Source organism: Physeter macrocephalus, chromosome 11 (genome assembly GCF_002837175.3).
Source record: "Physeter macrocephalus isolate SW-GA chromosome 11, ASM283717v5, whole genome shotgun sequence".
Classification (NCBI taxonomy): domain Eukaryota; kingdom Metazoa; phylum Chordata; class Mammalia; order Artiodactyla; family Physeteridae; genus Physeter; species Physeter macrocephalus.
The window spans coordinates 132383182-132404532 of NC_041224.1; the positions used below are offsets into that span (position 1 = coordinate 132383182).

The 21351-nt window shown below is 34.0% G+C and overlaps 1 protein-coding gene across 1 annotated transcript in view; it reads right to left on the reverse strand.

The window, feature by feature from the left end:
• Positions 1–21351, reverse strand: part of SOS2 (SOS Ras/Rho guanine nucleotide exchange factor 2) — a 111328-nt gene that overhangs the window by 27073 nt on the left and 62904 nt on the right. Inside the window, 6 exon segments of the mRNA XM_055088411.1 lie at positions 2492–2714; positions 4353–4456; positions 8685–8807; positions 10416–10497; positions 10589–11244; positions 11759–11886. Of these exon segments, the coding sequence (XP_054944386.1) occupies positions 2492–2714; positions 4353–4456; positions 8685–8807; positions 10416–10497; positions 10589–11244; positions 11759–11886 (1316 nt within the window).

Below are 21351 nucleotides of genomic sequence, written 5' to 3' on the forward strand. Positions count from 1 at the left end.
TGCTGGAGAGGGTGTGGAGAAAAGGGAACCCTCTTGCACTGTTGGTGGGAATGTAAATTGATACAGCCACTATGGAGAACAGTATGGAGGTTCCTTAAAAAACTACAAATAGAACTACCATACGACCCAGCAATCCCACTACTGGGCATATACCCTGAGAAAACCATAATTCAAAAGGAGTCATGTACCAAAATGTTCACTGCAGCTTTATTTGCAATAGCCAGGAGATGAAAGCCACCTAAGTGTCCACTGACAGATGAATGGATAAAGAAGATGTGGCACATATATACAATGGAATATTACTCAGCCACAAAAAGAAACGAAATTGAGTTATTTGTAGTGAGGTGGATGGACCTAGAGTCTGTCATACAGAGTGAAGTAAGTCAGAAAGAGAAAAACAAACACCGTATGCTAACACATATATATGGAATCTAAGGAAAAAAAAAAAGGTCATGAAGAACCTAGGGGTAAGACGGGAATAAAGACACAGACCTACTAGAGAATGGACTTGAGGATATGGGGAGGGGGAAGGGGGTAATCTGTGACCAAGTGAGAGAGTGGCATTGACATATATACACTATCAAACGTAAAACAGATAACTAGTGGGAAGCAGCCGCATGGCACAGGGAAATCAGCTTGGTGCTTTGTGAACACCTAGAGGGGTGGGATAGGGAGAGTGGGAGGGAGGGAGACGCAAGAGGGAAGAGATATGGGAACATATGTATATGTATAACTGATTCACTTTGTTATAAAGCAGAAACTAACACACCATTGTAAAGCAATTATACTCCAATAAAGATGTTAAAAAAAAAACAAATTCCAAAGATATATAGCACAGGTAATATAGCCAATATTTTATAGTAACTTTAAATAAAATAGCCACAAAAATATTGAATCACTATAGTGTACACCTGAAACTAATATAATATTGTGTATCAACTATACTTCAATTAAAAAAACTGTGTTTTCCTACCAAAAAAATCCTACAATATCAACAAAAACCACCTGAACTCCAAATTACTTAAAATATAACATGACACTCTGAATGAGATGGTAACAAACTCTGATGGGTGTACTAAATTCTGAACAGCACAGTCAGGGCAAATCAGAAACCCAATTCTAAAGAAGGTAAAGTTTTATATCTGGTGCTTTCCCACATTCTCCATTTACACTAAACTTTATATATTCTTGCTTTTCCCTGTGTAATCCCAGTTTTTTAAAACAACAATGGCTGCTAATCAGGATAACTTCTTAAGGGTGTTTGTATTTTAAAAGCGGCTCCTCAATGCAGAAAAGTTTTTGATGGAATGGTAGTGTTAGGGGTTTATTTTCTGGCTGGGGCTGGCAGGTGGCGATTACCTATAAGGCCTGTACTCTGTTTTTTTTTTTTTTGCAAGGCCTCTACTCTTCACAGGAGCCTGGGTTGTAAATGAAAGAAGAAAGCTTAAATTATGAGGTAGGAGATAGGACAGAAAGAGGCTAATGTACTGGGAAGGACAGTGGTTTAAAAAAAAATGACAGAGGAAGAAGTTGATAAAGTAAGTTGAAAAGAGAAAAAACTGTGGTTAGGAAGGTATGAGATGTGTCAGTAATTCTGGAATAAAATTTGGAGTGATGACAATATTCAGAATATGACCATCGGAAACGTCTGATTTGGAGTAAAGAATGACATTGGAAGTGATAAAGCCATGAAGCTAAAAGATTAGGTTGTAAATGGGTGATCTGTGTGGATACAGGGGCAGGAACTGCTTTATATATAAAGACAAATGATGGGATACAGATAAAAATAAATAGTCAAGCATATTTCTAGTGATCCTTATAAACAAAAGAAAATGGTTCAGAAGTTTTAAGTATGGTTCATCATCACACTACTTCAAAAATATACTTTTCTTTAAAGTGAATATTGACTTCAAATAGCTAAAGTATTTGAGACTCCTTAAAAGAAGTGAAGAAATCTTTACTCCTCTAAGAATTTTGTTACTCATTTGCCTTGCAAACCTAACCCAGTCAAGCCCCAAATTAAAATTTTGATTACATATTGAAAAAAAATTTTTGATTACATATTTGAAAAAAAAAAGAAGAAAGCTTATCTCACTCAATATTCTATTTACTTAGCTGCCCAGAGCCTAGCATCCATACTGACTGTCTTAACTGAACCAACTCAAACTAAAGCAATATGAGAAAGTGTTAGGAATAGGAGCTGGGTGACTGTCTAAAGTGGTTGCTATTGTACTGCATTAGTCTTCTCTCTGCCACTCCTCTTGTGAAGGATTGCTAGGACCTAATCTAGGCCTGAAGAGCAATAATTTATGACTTTCACCTGCAGAACAGACTATAGTTAAAAAACTGTGCTATAAACTTTCTTCCCAACCCACAAGAATAGATGAAGTATTTTTAAGCACACATGAATAATTTTCAAAATGTTCTGAAAATAGATGGAACTGTTCAAAGTTCTTGAAAACAGAGCAGCGAATTAATGTTAATTGTCTACCTGTAGAGATCAGATTCCAAAAGTGTCAGCTGACGTGCAATTTCTATTGGATGAAGTGTCATGAGATCAAACGTTTCAAACTGTCCTGGTCTGCTGATATGCCATTCAATTGGTGGAGGTGGACTTTCAAAGGTAATATTATGGCTTATTCCATTTGCCTGAGCTTGTTTCTTCCTCTTGATGATCTTAGCAATTGACTCTACCCATTTCTTCATAGCTTTCCCTAGAAAAAGAACACAAACAAAAATGCCCTTTACTTGACAGATATAACTGCAAATCTTCGTATAATCTGTAACTTTCATGCATCTTCAACAACTATCAACTCATGGCCACTTTTTGTTTCATCTAACCCCACTCATGTCCGCCCTCTACTCCTTATGTTATTTCAAAGCAAATCTAAGATATCATATAATTTCATTCATATTTAAGTATATCTAAAAGTTAAAAACTTTAAAATAACCATAATACCATTATCACACATAAAAATGACAATATCTTCTTAATATCATCAAATATCTACTTAGTATTCACATTTCCCTGATTGTCTAACGTTTTATTACAGTTAGTTTGTATGAAATAGGATCTGAACAAGATCTACATATTGCATTGAGTCAGTATGTGTCAAGTCTCTTTTCATCTACAGGTTCCCCTTTCAACTCTCATTTTTGCTTGCAATTTATTTGTTGAAATTCAATCACTTGTGGAGTTTCCCAAGTCTGAATTTTGCCAATTCCATCTCTGTGGTATCATTTGCCATGTTTCTCTGTCCCTGTATTTTCTGTAAATCAACACATACAGATTTGATCTGGTCCAGGATAAACTTTCGACATGAATACCTGCAAGACTATTTCTGATAAGAGGCATATAATGTCTCTCTTTTTATGATGTTACTAGGAGTTGAGAAATGGTAATATTCTAATTCTATCATTCCTTCTTCACTTATTAGTTGCAATGCTTCTTTAAAAACTTTCCCTCATCAACTATTTAGTTATCTTGAGGTATAACTTGTATAGGAAAGGCCTTTAAACAAAATCATTTACTTGCTTTATTCTAATATGTGTGTGTATTTTAGAAGCTTCTTAGATCACATATACTCTAGTGTCTTCATTAAGAACATTAAGTTAAAAATTAACTTAGTACTCTAAACAATTTTAAAGCACACATGATAAAAATGTGTTTTAAACATCTCAAAACTGAAACAAAGGAATCACAATCTCTATTTAAAGTAAAATTTGCCTTAAAGAACAAGTAGGAGATGAAAGAAGCTCGACTTAATTACAGTATTCTTAATTAATGCCTTATACTATTAGAGAAAACATGAATTTTCTTGATTCAACAGCATACATTTGATAGGTACATTTGTTTAATGTTCACCACCTAGAGTTTCATTTCATGGGCTGTGTTCTGAAACTTCAGGTAGGAAACTCCTATCTTTCAGGTGTAAAAAATACACCAAAAACTTTTCCAGGGGAAGTAAATATTATTTAAGAAGCTGTTAACCATTCAAAACAGAAGACTAAGATTAAGGAGGAGAAGAAAACAGATTAAATTACACAAATATTTAGTTATTTAAAGGAATGGCAACCATGAGATGAGATAACATTAAAGGGCTTAAATTTACTAAAGAGGACTTTTGACTTCTTAAAAAAAAAGATTCTCCTAAAAAACTTCAAAAGGCAAGATTTTAACACTTCAGGTGGTTCTAAACACATGTGAGCTCCTTAGAGTCTATAAAAATTATTCCAAATGTTATTTCTGTCTTTTAAAAATGAAAAATAGTTTAGCTTCTTAAACTGAAAGTCATAAATTTAAAAAAAAACTCATATGAGACAAGATCCAATCAAATCTTCAAATAATATACCTCTTACACTTGAAATGAAGGATTCTAGCCTTTCAAGCAACTCCAAGTCTCTTTCAAAGTCATAAAAATGGTGTTCAACCCAGTGCCGAAACACATTTAAGATCCTGACAAAATGAAAAGAAACACATTTTAGTGAAACCCAAGCATTCAATTATACTTCTTTCACTTCTCTAATGCCGTGGTGATACTTTTATATACTAGGGCCAATATAACACTCAAAAGAGTCTCTAATTTCTATTTAACTAATACCTTAAGTGCTTCAATAATACGAACTGTTTATTAATCAAAAATTATACTTTAAAAAATTTATAAGCATAAAAATCGTGGCTTCTATACTTAAATTATCCATTTATGTCCTGGAAAAGTACTTTTTCTTTATTTATATGTAGAAAATTCATACTCTGTACAATACAAAAGCAACTTTTAAGTTCTTCAACTATAAAAGGATTTTTTTAAAGCCTAAAATTTGATATATTTTCCACATAAGATGGAAAATCAATTAAGATGTAGTGTATTTGGTTCTAAATTCAAGTGCTATCATCAAATTTCTATGTAATTTACAGGTAGGTTCACATTCTTTTATTTCAAAAGACAAAAATATTTCTGACAGAGAGCTATTTTGTTTTACAGTACCTCAAAAATAATTAGTTACAGAGATTTAAGCAATCTATACAAATAAAACATTCCATCTCCACCACGAAGATAGTGTATATTAATTACATTAGCATTTTTCCTTCATTATTTCAATGAATATTTCTAGTTTATCTTCCCACCCACTGCCCGTGACCCCAGCAACTGTCAGACAATAGTTTTTTCCCCAGACTAAGAAACTATTTTAAATTGCTAATGGTATCTGTAATAAAACAACCTTAAGTGCCTGGTTAGCTCAGTGGCTTAAGAGAGTTTTTCAAATGATCACAAAATTGATAGTTTCTAGGCTAACACTAGTTTTCAAATAACTCTGCTTCCATCCTTTCTACTTCCTAGTTTCTAAAGAATCCAATTTAATTTAAAATTATCATGTAAAAGAAAAAAAAATCTCATCATTAGATTTCACCAAAATTAAGAAAAGTAAGATAATCCAAAGACAGGGAGAAAATATGTGTAAAACATTTATCTGACAAAAGACTGGCATCCAATCCTACTCAATACACTACTACAACTCCATAATGAAAAGACAACTCAATAAAAAATAGGCAGAAGATTTTAATAGAGTCTTGACTAAATAAATACGAATAGCCAATAACAGACAATAAAAAGTTCTCAACATTGCATCATCGAAAAAATACTAATTAAAATCATAAAAAGATATCACTATACCCCACCTGTTTGGCTAAGGTATGAACACTGACATCACTAAATACTGGTAAGGATAAGGAACAACTGGAACTCTCATAAATTGTTGGTGAGAGTATAATATTGTATAATTACTTGGGGAAAAGATTTGGCAGTTTCTTTTAAAATTAAGCACACACCTACCCTATGACCCAACCTCCCACTTTGAATTACTTACAAAAGATATATGAAAAAATATGTTCACGAAAGACTTATAAACTTCATAGCAGCTTTAATCATAATAATCAAAAACTGAAAAGAACCCAGGTGTCCTTCAGTGGGAAAGTGAATAAACAAATTGTGGTATATTCATATAATAGAATACCACCTCAGCAATAAAATAGAACAAACACTGATATAAGCAACAACATGCTCAAAAGCATGCTGAGTGAAAGAAGTCAGACACAAAAGAGTATATAATACACAAATCCATTTATATGAAAGTATAAAACAGGTAAAAGTAATCTATATAGGAAATTGAAAGCTGCTTTGGGCAATGACAACAAAAATTGATTAGAATGGGCATTAGGGAACTTTGTCGGGTGATGGCAACATCTTATACACCTTGACAGGAGTGTGGATTATAGAGATGTATTTGTTAAAAATTCAAAGTACACTTAAGATGTGTGTGTTTCATTATATACACATTTTACAACAACAGAATAAACAAATACTGAATTGTTAATTATATACAAACTGAAGTATTTAAAGAGAAATGTACTTTGAAACATGTCCCCCAAATTAGATGATTAATGGACCAAGAGAAGAATGATAAATCCATAGATCTGTGATAAAATAAGGATAGTAAACTGTTAACAGTAGATCTAGGTGGTAGATTCCTAGGTGGTACAGTTCACTGTAAAATTCTTTCACCTTTGCGTTATGTAAAAATTTTGTAATACAATGTCGGAAAAAGTTACTATCATTATAAAAATTACTATTATTGCTAAAAATCCTTCAATACTTATAGGTCAAGTTTAATAACTTGGCATGGATTTCAAGGCCACTGACAACTCCGCCCATTCCATGTAGTTAATCTCATCTACTACTACCTGTAATACAATTCATTCCTCTTGAGTCATTTTCCTTACCTATTTCCTCTGCACACTACCCTCATTTCTGCCTTCCTGCATTTGTTCATACTATTTCTCACGACTCTGAATACCAACAATCACCTTTCTGCCTATCTATCTAAATCCTACATATCCTTTGGGAGCAATTTCAGATTTTATCTCTTCCAAAATGCTTTCCCTAATTTTCCTGAAATTTTATGAGGATGTATCTTTCTCAGCCACTTAAACACTTGAACATTTAAAGCAGAGTATACAACTGTTTCATGTATCCCTTTTCCCCAATAAAACTGTAATATCACAGTGGCAAAGAGGATATTCTATGCTCTGTTTTTTTGTTTGGCAGTGCTGCGCAGCATGCAGGATCTTAGTTCCCAAACCAGGGATCGAACCTGTGCCCCCTGCGATGGTAGCATGGAGTCTTAACCACTGCACCACCAGGGAAGTCCCTTTATGCTATTTCTGTATTCACTATAGTTACAAGTACAGGACTGAGAACACAGAAAATGCTTAGAAATACTTAAACAACATATATGACTGATAGTCTAATATTATATTCTGCTCTAATATAGCAACCTCATAAATGTGTGCCTCATGTCAAGGGGCTTAATTTGAGTGTGGATTAGTACAAATGCATCACAGCTAGTAGAAAAAAATTAATTACTTCTTTATTGTTCAGGGGTAAATAATCTCATCTTCTTATGCAAAGAATGACATATTAAAAGTTTTGGCTGAGAGACATATAGTTGGGAACACTATCATTCCTCTAAAACTGCATTTATTTGTGGCAATCATCCTGAAAAATAAGCAGTTAATATACTCAGTTTCAAAATGTCAATTTATTAATATTAATCAAGGAAACTTAACATTTACAGGGAAAAAAATATTTAGATCATATACAATTAATAAGATATCTCAGTTTTCCCATGGAAAAAGGTAGATAATACTTTGGTTTTCACTTGGACTATAAATAAGCCTAATCAAAGGAGCTTCCAATTTTCAATGCTCAGTGAACACTGAGACAAACAAACAAGCACTGGTTTAGGAAGTCAGATATGGGTCCTCTCCTGTCACTCCCTTCATATGACCTATCTCAAATTACTTTATCCTGTTAAGTTTCAATTTTCTCTTAAACAAAGTGGAAATAGTAATTGTGTTGTGAGGATGAGATAAAAAAGATAAAGCACTTAGGCACACAGAGTAACCTAACAACCAGCAGATGTTATTATCAGATACATTTTTAGAAATTATTAAACAGATAACCAATAAGGACCTACTGTATAGCACAGGGAACTATACTCACTATCTTGTGATAACCTATAATGGAAAAGAATCTAAAAAAGAAAAAAAAAATATATATATATAAAACAGAATCACCTTTTTGTTCACCTGAAACTAACACAAGATTGTAAATCAACTATATTTCAGTAAAAAATTTTTTAAAAAGAAAAAGCATGAAAAAAAAAATTATTGAAATGACACTTTTTAGACAAGTAACAAATGTCTATGTATCTTGTGGGGAAAGAGTGAGGAAAGAACTAGAACTTTCATAAATATTTCAAATGGTAAAAAAGCCCAGAATTACTAAATGATCACAATGAGACAATGAAGACAAAAAGGGGAGGGGGGATTGACAGTAGGCAAAATTCATATGAAATTTTATAATTTTTATTTATTAGGTACCCTGGTCTGCAAGCATAACATATCACATGCTAGAGATATCTGATGCATATAACACAGTATATTTTAATAATTAAATTTCTTCAGGGAATTAAGAGTAGCTTCACATAAAAAGAACTTTGGAAGTTTAATTTAAACTGCTATGAAATTAATAAAACCTACATCTGAATTAAGAGGTAAAAACTTTTGTGCTAACTATGTATTGAAAACTGAATGGCACATAAAAAATATAATATTCAGGCCAAACCTAAGTTGTACTGGTTGGACGTATTCCTTGCGAAACCTTTTAAGGTCTGCACTGATTGGCTGCTCGCCTTTCTCTACTGCCAATTTATCTGCTTCAGAAGGTTCTGGCTCTGGAATTTCAAATCTAAGAAGAAAAGCAAAATGAGAGAAATTTTTTGTTGTTCATACAGAAATGAGAAAGATTTCAAATACAGCAGAAAAAATATTTTAACTAAGCAACCTTCTTTACTACCATTTATGTGAAAAGTGCAATTACTGATAAACTTCTCTTGAAGTATTACATACTACAAAAAACTGCCCTTTGTCTATAGTACTAAGTATTTATATTCTTACTTTTATCAAAAAAAAGTTTAATAACTAGCATTGACCAACATACGAAAGGTCAGTGGAAAAGATCCAAGAAAAGCATCTATAAAGAGTATGACCTCTTTAAAGAACATAACAGAGATACCTTATCTAATAATCTGTCCTTAATATTTATTTTATTAAAATGAAAGTAAATTTCCTAAAATAAATGAATATAAATCCAAAGAGAAGTCCCACACTGAATTTTAAATATTATTTAAAAAACATAACTAAGTGGATAAGGTAAAAAAATCAAAGTTTAAAAAAAAAACCTTCCCGGGCTTCCCTGCTGGCGCAGTGGTTGAGAATCCGCCTGCTGATGCAGGGAACACGGGTTCGTGCCCCAGTCCGGGAAGATCCCACATGCCGCGGAGCGGCTGGGTGCGTGGGCCGTGGCCGCTGGGCCTGTGCGTCCGGAGCCTGTGCTCCGCAACGGGAGAGGCCACAGCGGTGAGAGGCCCGCGTACCACAAAGAAAAAAAAAAAAAACCTTTCCCAACCATAGGAAATATAGCTAAAATATAAGTCTAACATGTGCTTTCCTTATTTTGGACATGGAAAGGCAGCTAAGTAAATCTTCATAGCACATTATACTAACTCAGTCTGCTATACTTAATTTCATGGAACAACATAATTATAGAGGTCCAGATAAAATTCTGGTAGTTAAGTTTGAAAATGTAAAACAAAAATTATTTTGAAGTCCAGGTACTATAATTTAACCTATAAAGCATTTAAAGTACCACTAACATACTCAGTAAAAAAAGAAAAAGTCAATCCAAAACTTAATTTAAAAAAATTAATCATAATAAAGGAAATTTTAATTTTTTTAGGTCTAATAATGATACAGTATTATGCTTTTAATAAGGATACTTATGTTTTAGAAATACAAAATGGGAATATTTACAGATGAAATATGTTGCCAAGGATTTACTTCAAAATAATCCTGGAATTAGGGTGTTCAAGTCAGTATGGAAACAGATGAAACATGAGTTGATAATTATTGAAGTTGGATGATTGATAAATGGGGTTTATTATATTCTATTTACTCTTGTTTATGTTTCAAAATTTTCCACAATAGTTTGTTTCAGAAGTAAAAAGTCTCTTTCAAGGAAGTACTGTTTTATTGAACAGAAAAAACTTCATTAAAATTCATAGTTTTTTTATCCTATAAAAATGGGTCTTTCTGATTACCACTATAAATATTGCTAAGATCTGAAAAGATCTGTTATAAACAGGGATTTCAGTAAGTATGCTGCTTGAAGAGAATAGTAATACTGTAAATTATGTTCAAAAACTACCTGAGTACATACTAGATACCTAGCACTTTGCAAGGTACAAAACAGTTAACTTTTTAAAAAATTTAAATATAAGTGAAATATTTTTCTTACCGTTCAATCAGTAAGCTTAGCAATTCCTGTGGTTTACAAAATGAACGATACGTAGTAAGAAAAGTACGAACAAAATTGGGATCTGAAAAGGTAGAGCATAAAACAGGTTGCATATTCAATTTATTCAATTAATTCAAAGTACCATATTTTGGAGGGGTTCCTTCCTTACATACCTGCATACATGTGATATGTTAACCTTTCAATTAATTTCACCACAGTTCCTCCTTTAATAATGGGGATTCCACTTCTACTTTGCAAGTTGTCTTCAAAAACAATGTTTTCCTCAGAGTCTTTTACCACAAAACGATACACTTCAGGACTCGGTAATCTAAGTGGTTGTTCATTTTCTTCCTTCAGTAATACTGAATCTAGCATTCGATCTAGAGTACTACGATAATGAAGAGAAATAAGTGCTGCCATCCAATTATTTTTCTCTTCAGCAGACTTAGCAGCAAATATTATGCTGTTTTCATCTTTGGATACTAATTCAAAAGCATGTTTGCATTCACAAGTATCTTCTTTATCACATATTTGTACTTTCCTCATGACAAATTTTTCTTTTAATCTGTATTCTGCACTACTGTATCCTGGAAGGCGTGACTGGCTATGATTGGATTTGCAGCTAATCATTAAGCCATCAAAGAGAAAAATATGCCGTTCGTGTTTAGCACCAATTCTTGTCAATGGGCCTTCCATAATAAATTCATTACAACACTGTCCAATATCTTTGCCTTCCCATCCATCTATGTTTTTCTGAATTTCATTCATTTTTTTAATAGCCAGGTGCTTGCTTCTTAATTGACGATTATAAAAAGGGCAAACAGGATCCCTAAAAAAACAGCAACAACAACAACAAAAAAAACCCAGATAAATTTAGCTTATTCAATGGCTAAGCAACCTTAATTGCCTTAGGTATGAACTACATCAAATCAAGTGACAAATATTAAATAACTAAACACTAGATTTTGCACACAGCATTTACTCTCTTCTAACTTTGCCACTAAATAATACATGCCTCAATTTCATTATTGTGAAAGAGAAATAGTAGAGGCTCTCTATATCATTCTTAATGCCATAATAATTAAAATGAAAATAACACTAAATTTCTTATATAAATGATACAAAAATTATTGAATGTATCTTTAAAAAATTTTATTAAATATATCTTAACAATATGACAATGCCAATTTTAAAAGACTAAAGGACAAAAGAAAAATGTAAAACAAAACTATAACTTTCAAGAATGCAACTATCACTGTAAGTAACACTTCTTTAGAAAACCAGACATCAGACGTAAGAGAAGTATTCCATAAGCATTCATATTTTCAACAGTTTGGAATTACCCAGGTCGGCGTCTAGGTGAATACTGCTTGTAAATTCGGTCCATACTACCTTGGAGATTCATGAGAGCAGTAATAGCTTGGTTCAAACATTCTCTGTCTTCATGCTCTTCACTACATGCTTTCAATTGCTAAGAAAAACCAAAAAGAAAAATTAAACCTGCATTGGTCAATTCTTTCCCTTTCTCATAATTAGAGGAAGCAGCAACAAATATTATGAACTCTCAAAAGAATTTTAAATACACTTAATAAAAACAACTATAATTTTATATAATTATGTATACCTCCTGATCCTTCAAACCAGCCCTCTTTCTACGTATGTAAATACAACACAGGTATTACTACCATTGCTATCAGAAAAAAAAAAAAAAAAAGCAACTGTGATAACTATTTGGACATTTTCCAGATATATCAAAATAGTTTAAAATATGCAAAGCATGAAACTTACAAGTTACTTTTATTTATGAATGACTATGACAGAGAAAAGATAAACACGTATTACTTCACATTCTCTAATGACTAAATTCTTAGGTTTTAGAGATTTCTAAAAGCTTGCATATCTTTGTTATACAACACAATCAAGTATGCTAACTTTAGCAATTCAATCTACCATAAACTTTCCTACAAACAGCATCACACAAAGATTCAACTGATATTTTTTACATCGTAAAATTCAACTATTCTAGTGCACATCAAGAAACCATGAAAGTTAATATCCTATCTTACTAATCTTAGAAATAAGATTTATAGTTACAAATTGCATTATTAATCCTAACAACTCTGGCTTTATTTCATTTAATCAAAAACTTCTCCCATAGCTCAGTCTCAAAATGGAAGAAAATTCATCTTATAATAAATAATTGATTGGATGATGTGCCAGTGTTTTAATTTGTTTGACAGAAGAATTCGAAGTGGAGAATTATACAGAGATTATGTAGATACAAATTTATGTGAGAATACATGAGAATATGGAAAAATTATGTGAGAATATGGAAAAATTACAATTGCTTCAGAAAATTTTTAAAAATTTAAGTGTATTTCATGATCTTAAACTACCTCAGTAGAAATTTTATGACAAATTTTCCTTACATTCCAAGAACAATCTGAAAACCATTCAGCAATGGTTCCCTTTCCTTAGCAAGGAACTGAATGGATACTGTTTAAGTACTAGGTCCATTAACTTTCATTTATACGTCTAGAAATTATTTTCTAAAAAAAAAAAATTATTCTCTATATAGAGCACAGAGCCATCTGGTATTTTTTAAGATACATACAGAAGTCTTGCTATCAAAGATTTGCAATATAAATAATTTAAGTGACTACCATCGGAAATAAAACCTTCATCTCTAGATTTAAGAAACAGAATATTGAAAAGATAAGGAAAAAGAGACAAAAAACCACAGGACGTTTTAAAAATGATCTGCACTCGAGCATTCTGACTTCTAAAGGTGAAATTACTACCAAATCACTTATTTTGCTGTTTCAAAGATTTCTTACAAAAAGATTCTTTTCAGCTCCACTCTAAAATACTTCCCTAGTAAATACGGACACTGATGATATAAAATGCTTAATTATAGGTTTTTTATTCTTATTGCTTTTGTTGATCCAAATTTCCAAACTATCACTAATAATGAGATTCTACCAAAATGAAAACTGCTTTTCAATTTAGGTGTATGAGGATACTAAATTTCTACTGTCTACTTGGTCTTAAGGCTGCTCAAACTCTTCCACATAAATGGCCTTGTCATTTCTAAATATCCATGAAGAATTACAGGCTGTCAAAGAAAAAAAAACTTCAGGATGATTTCTTGGTGATACAAGTATACAAAACAATGGCTTTCTTTGGCATAAACGTAGTCCAATAATTTGCTAAACGTTTCTTGAATTTTTGGCAGTGAGATTCAACAAACATCAGATTAATGAATATCCAAGCTAATTCTCTATAGATGTTTGAGAGAATGTATTCTTACAATGACATGGAAATTACCACACTGAACTGCCTTGCAAGTTAAGTCATGCTCTTTCACACTGCTATGGCTTTCTACCTATCTGCCTCTGCTCCTCCTTATCTACCTGGTGAATTCAGCCTCTATGATACAGTTCAAATGCCTCCTCCCATGAAGCTCTTTCCTTTTTTCTCCCCCCTTAAGTTTTTTCTTTTGCAATAATATCAAATTTGTAGAAAAGCTATAAAAGTAATACAACTGCTGTATACTCTTGAGTCACCAGTTTTTGTTTTTTTAATAAATTTATTTTATTTATTTATTTTTGGCTGCGTTGGGTCTTCTTTGCTGCACGCGGGCTTTCTCTAGTTGTGGCGAGCGGGGGCTACTCTTCCTTGCGGTGTGCGGGCTTCTCATTGCGGTGGCTTCTCTTGTTGTGCAGCACAGGCTCTAGGCGCGTGGCCTTCAGTTGTTGCAGCACGTGGGCTCAGTAGTTGTGGCTCGCGGGCTCTACAGCGCAGGCTCAGTAGTTGTGGCATACGGGCTTAGTTGCTCCACAGCATGTGGGATCTTCCCAGACCAGGGCTCAAACCCATGTCCCCTGCATTGGCAGGAGGATTCTTAACCACTGCACCACCAGGGAAGCCCTGAGTCACCAGTTTTTAACACTTTGCCACAAAGCCTTCATCATTCTGTGTGTGAGTGTATGTGCATTTTCCCCCTGAACTATCTGAAAGTAGTTTGTGATACAGTCCTCTCAGTTCCTTGCTGAGGAAGGTGAACCATTGCTAAATGGTTCTGAGATTGCTTTTGAAATATCAGGAAAATTCAAATGTATCACAAACTACTCTCAAATAGTGTTATTCTCCTTTACTCCTTTGATATTTCAGCAATGTGTCTTAGAACAAAAATTCTTTTACAGTATAGTGATCAACTTCAGGAAATTTAACATTAGTAATGTTCTGTAATCTAATTTACAGTGCATATCCAATTTACTTAATGTCCCAATCCTGTCCTTTAGTACAATTTCCCCCCAATACAGGATCCAGTCAGTGTGTACTTAGCTATCATGTTTCTACTGTCTCTTTTAATCTGTAGTAGTTCCTCAGCATTCCCCCAATTAAATAACACCAACACACCAGAATAGGAGGATAAACCTCTGCATACCCAACACTCATATAAATTTTTTTCTAATTTTCCTAGAGAGAGGTTAGTTACTCCTGACTCAGTAATCCCACAGAACTACTTCTATTAGGCACTTACTATATTGTAATTATTTGTCTGATGTTCATCTTCTTTACTAAACCATGAACTCCTTAAAGCTTGGGGAAATATGTTATTCATTTTTAGTACAGTACCCACACATGGTAGGTACCCAATAGGGTAATCAGAAAGAGTGACTGTTGTATAAGTACTTATAATTTTGTTAAGTGTTCAGACAAATAACGACAATGAACATTTATTAAGCTCTCATTCTGTGCATGCTCTTTTATGCATTAGCTTATATAATGTCTGTTACAACTCTGTAAGATAGGTACTATTATTATACACATGTCACAGATGAAGAAACTGAAACACCCAAGATGAGTGGCAGAGTCTATATTCAAACCCAGGAACTTTGACTCCAGGGTCCAGGCTTTTTGCCATACTATTACACCGCCTCTCTCCAATGACACAAAACACAATTATGCAAAATACTGAACTATGACAAAATCTGGTGAATGCGAGTTAAAGGGGATCCCCTCTATCTTAAGAACAAACTGGGTAATTACACAGTTTAAGAAATAAAATGAAGTAAGTGTGCTTTGGAAAAGAGGTCAAAGAGAATAAATGCCCTTGCAATATATGCTTAAACTAAGTAATAAAGTGGAAGTGATCTTTCATTAATGTGTAGTACCTTATGAATCTGACTGAAGAATATATTCCTTGCTTACCTGATAATCATTATTCTCCTTAGTTGTGTATATGTGTATCCTGCCCAAGATTTTACACTTCACATAAGTTTTTTCTTAACTCTATGAGACTTCACTGAAATACTTACCATGCTTCTCTGAATTTCTATAAAATGCTGTATCTGTTATAGACATGTGTGCCTAAAACAAGGCAAATTATAATAAATTAGGAATTTGTCTCGAAATTATTATGCTGGGAATTCAGTTTAGATGTGAAATAATATATGTGATCAATTCTCTTTTGATAGTAATAAACTTCTCTCTAGATTTTCATAAAAATAGAATTTTAGTAATTTGGTGGGAAATTCAGCTCATTAAAACCTATCACTTTTCTTTATGTGATCTTTCAAAATGCGTATTATCTTCCTTTAGATGTCCTCGAGTGATGTTTCAGTACTGAAAGAGTAAATATTATGCAGTAAAACATTCCTCATCGTTTTTTTCAAGAGTCAGAACATTTCTTTCAATAGACATTATCTCAAGTTCTTGATGTTATAAATACATTTACACACATACACACACACAGATATGCAAAGAAACTGACAGAGTAATTGTTACATAATGTTAACAATTAGCAAATTTAGATGAAGGGAGTTCACTATACCATTTTTGTAACTTTTATTTCTATGTTTTTCAAAGTAAAAGTTTAAAAAAAAGTATTACTAAAGAAGCAATTTCAATTGTCTCACTGAAATACTGGCTTACCTTTCCCAATGAACCTCACTGAAGTCATTAATAATAGGTCTCCCTGTTAAGCTTTAAACTAAATTAAGATGGATTAAGTTCTCTTGAGAAGAGAATTTTTATTCTTTCCATTACTAAATTTCCAGAGAATGACCAGAGTTAGAGAGTAAAAGAATGTTACTTAGCTTTGAATAAATCAATTCCTAAGTGAGAGTCAGTATGTTCTTAGTAACAGAAGGATAAACACAGATTTTTTTCTTAGAATATAAGAAGTATATTACAAAGATACTTATAAATCAGGAAATGAATTTGTTATTTCTTTTTCCTCTTACATAAGGATTGAAATATATATTCAGGAAAAAATCTAAAACTTATCTGAGAAAAATAAAGAAAATGAAAGTAGTTTATGATTAACCCCAGAGGGGCTTAAATTGGAAAAGGCCAAAAAAAGAAACATATTACCTATAAAATGAACTTTAAAGTATTGCTATAAATAATAATAATCTAGGACCTCCCTGGTGGTACAGTGGTTAAGAATCTGCTGGGTTTGCGCCCTGGTCCAGGAAGATCCCACATGCTGCGGAGCAACTAAGCCTGTGAGCCACAACTACTGAAGCCCACACGCTTAGAGCTGGTGCTCTGCAACAAGAGAAGCCACCGCAATGAGAAGGCTGCGCACCACAACGAAGAGTAGCCCCTGCTCGCCGCATCTAGAGAAAGCCCGCGCACAGCAACAAAGACCCAACACAGCCAAAAATAAATAAATAAACAAGCAAACAAACAAATAAGGATTTTAAAAAATAATAATAACCCAACAACATACTGTAAAATAATTTAAGGAAAACTATATATGATATCCTCTAATTTCTCATTATGTAGCTGTTTTTCTATCTTGCTTATCATAAACTCTGATTCTGGGAAATAAAACTCAAATAATATTTAAATAGTATGTCCACAAATAAATCTCCCTTGGTATATGACTGGGGCAGATATTTCAAATTAAAACTGGCTTAAAACTGCTCCAGGACTGCGTTTTCTATTCCCAAAAGAATATGATAGCCTTAAGTCACATTGGTCGAGCCTTCTTTTATAGGTTCTCATCCCAAAGTTCAACATGAAATGAAATTTCCTTTGGATGAGTACTTGAGCCCAAACAGTATCACAAAGAGGCAATCAACAGAATGAGAGAGTATTTACAAATGACAGATCTGATAAGGTACTAATATTCAGAATATATAAAGAACTCCTATAATACAACCACAAAAATACAAACAACCCAAATTAAAAATGGGCAAAGGACTTGAATAGACATTACTCCAAAGCAGATATACGAATGGCCAACAAGCAAATGAAAAGATGCTCACCGTCACTAATAGGGAAATGCAAGTCAAAACCACAATGAGCTACCACCTCACATCCATTAGGATGGCTACTATCAAAACCCAAAAATACTGAAAATAACAAGTGCTGGCAAGGATATGGAGAAATTGGAATGCGTGTGTGCTGTTGGTGGGAATATAAAATGGTATAAAGCTGCTATGAAATATTGTACAGTGCTTCCTCAAAAAATTAAAAATAGAATTACCCTATACTCCAGCAATTCCACTTCTGGGTATGTATCCAAAAGAATTGAAAGCAGAGTCTTGAGGACATATTTGTTCACCGATATCTGTAGCAGTATTATTTACAATAGCCAAAAAGTAGAAGCAACCCAAGTGCCCGACACTGGCTGTATAGCAATATACTTAACTCTACTGAACTGTATGTACACTTAAAATGGTTAAGATGGTAAATTTCATGTTATGCTTTACCACAATTAAAAACAAAATGTTATTAAAAGGAACAGTATCACAGAACAGATATAAAAGTAAAAAGTAGTTTCTAGTCTGACCATGTGATAATCCTCTTTGCTTCTGTCTAGAATTAGTCCTTATTTTGTGTTTATCAAAATGCATGTCATAATATATTGAATTATGACATGAACGAATCCTTTTTTTTAAAAAGAAAGAAACAGAATAGAACAGAATATAGTACATGAATATATTGCATGAAATGCTAAGTAGTCTTTCAAAACACTTTTTGTTTCTCTTGTGTGTGCACGCGCATGTATACAGCATCATCGTGATGCTAAATGTATTTCTTCTCTTTTTTTTTTTTGGTCATATACCATTACCATTGCATCCTTTATTCACCAACGCTCCCAATATAGCACTCAAGACACTCCTCTGCACTTTTAAATTCTGGGAACTATTCAATTATTCACTTACATTTTTCAAAGGCTTTTCTATTTGGGAAAACAGTAAGTTAATTCATATTGAGATATATTTGAACATATAACCAAAGTGCCTGACATATTGTATTCTAAAAACTCTGTGTTTAAACATTATAAGTGTAATATAACTGTTTATGCATATATAATTTAATATACATACATAAATTAACATATAAATATATGTACATACATGGAAATTGATATTATAACTCATAAAACATGACTAATTAGCAACCTTAATATTTCCCATGTAAGAAAACTGTAATTAAGGAAAGATAAATGAAATTTCCAGTGTAGCCCTCCTAATAAAATGTGGAGCATAAGTTTAAACACAGCCCTCTAAGGTGGGTACCATCTGAGGATGTTTGCAGGTATTCTTTCCACTCATCACCCTCACTCTCCTCACCCCAAGCCTCAAAAATTGAGAAAGAAATGCCAAAATTTTCAGTGCCTTTAACCATGTATCTATCTCTATTTTTTTTACTCTAGGCAATGAAAAATGTTAAGAACGTGTCTTCACTTATACTACTTTGAACTGATTGGAAGTAAAATGCGACAGTGTGAGAAATGCAGTAAATGTACAATGCATATGAATGTATTTCTGACTATGGATCAGTCCCACTGTATAACATACAGACTGATTCCCACAGGACAATAATGCTATAAATAAGTGGGTCACTCTCTAGAATACCTAGGACCATCTGATCCCACTAACTGAGTAATATACTTACCAAGAATCAGTAGTACGTTTCCAAATATGTATGACACTTGTGCTTATGCTGTTATTACGTAATTTAATTACTATATAAGTTAAAGAAATATGAGTATAAAAATATTTATATGAAAACTCAAATCAAATAATTTTAAAGCAAGTCTTTTTAAAAAGCTATAGGGAGATTGGTTCAAGATGGTGGAGTAGAAAGACATGCTCTCACTCCCTCTTTCGAGAACACCAGAATCACAACTAACTGCTGAACAATCATCAATAGGAAGACACTGGAACTCACCAAAAAAGATACCCCACATCCAGAGACAAAGGAGAAGCCACAATGAGACGGTAGGAGGGGCGCTATCACAATAAAATCAAATCCCGAAACTGCTGGGTGGGTGACTCACAAACGGGAGAACACTTATACCACAGAAGTCCACCCACTGGAGTAAAGGTTCTGAGCCACACATCAGGCTTCCCAACCTGGGGTCCTGGAAACGGGAGGAGGAATTCCTAGAGAATCAGACTTTGAAGGCTAGCGGGATTTGATTGCAGGACTTCGGCAGGACTGGGGGAAACAGAGACTCCACTCTTGGAGGGCACACACAAAGTAGTGTGCACATTGGGACCCAGGGGAAGGAGCAGTGACCCCATAGGAGACTGAACCAGACCTACCTGCTAGTGTTGGAGGGTCTCCTGCAGAGGTGGCGGGCAACTGTGGCTCACCAAGGGACAAGGACACTGGCAGCAGAAGTTCTGGGAAGTGCTCCTTAGCGTGAACCTTCCCAGAGTCTGCCATCAAGATGAAAAGGCAGAGGGCTATGTACCAGATGAAGGAACAAGATAAAACCCCAGAGAAACAACTAAATGAAACGGAGATAGGCAAACTTCCAGAAAAAGAATTCAGAATAATGAAAGTGAAGATGATCCAGGACCTCGGAAAAAGAATGGAGGCAAAGATTGAGAAGATGCAAGAAATGTTTAACGAAAACCTAAAAGAATTAAAGAACAAACAAAAAGAGATGAACAGTACAATAATTGAAATGAAAAATGCACTAGACGGAATCAATAGCAGAATAACTGAGGCAGAAGAACGGATAAGTGACCTGGAAGACAGAATGGTGGAATTCACTGCTGCGGAACAGAATAAAGAAAAAAGAATGAAAAGAAATGAAGACAGCCTAAGAGACCTCTGGGACAACATGAAACACAACAACATTCGATTTATAGGGGTCCCAGAAGGACGAGAGAGAGAGAAAGGACCCGAGAAAATATTTGAAGAGATTATAGTGGAAAACTTCCCTAACATGGGAAAGGAAATAGCCACCCAAGTCCAGGAAAGGCAGAGTCCCATACAGGATAAATCCAAGGAGAAACATGCCGAGGCACATACTAATCAAATTGGCAAAAATTAAAGACAAAGAAAAGTTACTGAAAGTAGCAAGGGAAAAACGAGAAATAACATACAGGGGAACTCCCATAAGGTTAACAGCTGATTTCTCAGCAGAAACTCTACAAGCCAGAAGGCAGTGGCATGATATACTTAAAGCGATGAAAGGGAAGAAGCTACAATCAAGATTACTCTACCCAGCAAGGATCTCATTCAGATTCGACGGAGAAATCAAAAGCTTTACAGACAAGCAAAAGCTAAGGAATTCTGGGTTTCCCTGGTGGCGCAGTGGTTGAGAATCCGCCTGCCGATGCAGGGGACATGGGTTCGTGCCCCGGTCCAGGAAGATCCCACATGCCGCGGAGCAGCTGGGCCCATGAGCCATGGCCACTGAGCCTGTGTGTCTGGAGCCTGTGCTCCACAACGGGAGAGGCTACAACAGTGAGAGGCCTGCGTACCACACACACACACAAAAAAAAGCTAAGGAATTCAGAACCACCAAACAAACTTCACAACAAATGCTAAAGGAACTTCTCTAGGCAAGAAACACAAGAGAAGGAAAAGACCTACAATAACAAACCCAAAACAATTAAGAAAATGGTAATAGGAACATACATATTGATAATTACCTTAAATGTAAATGGAT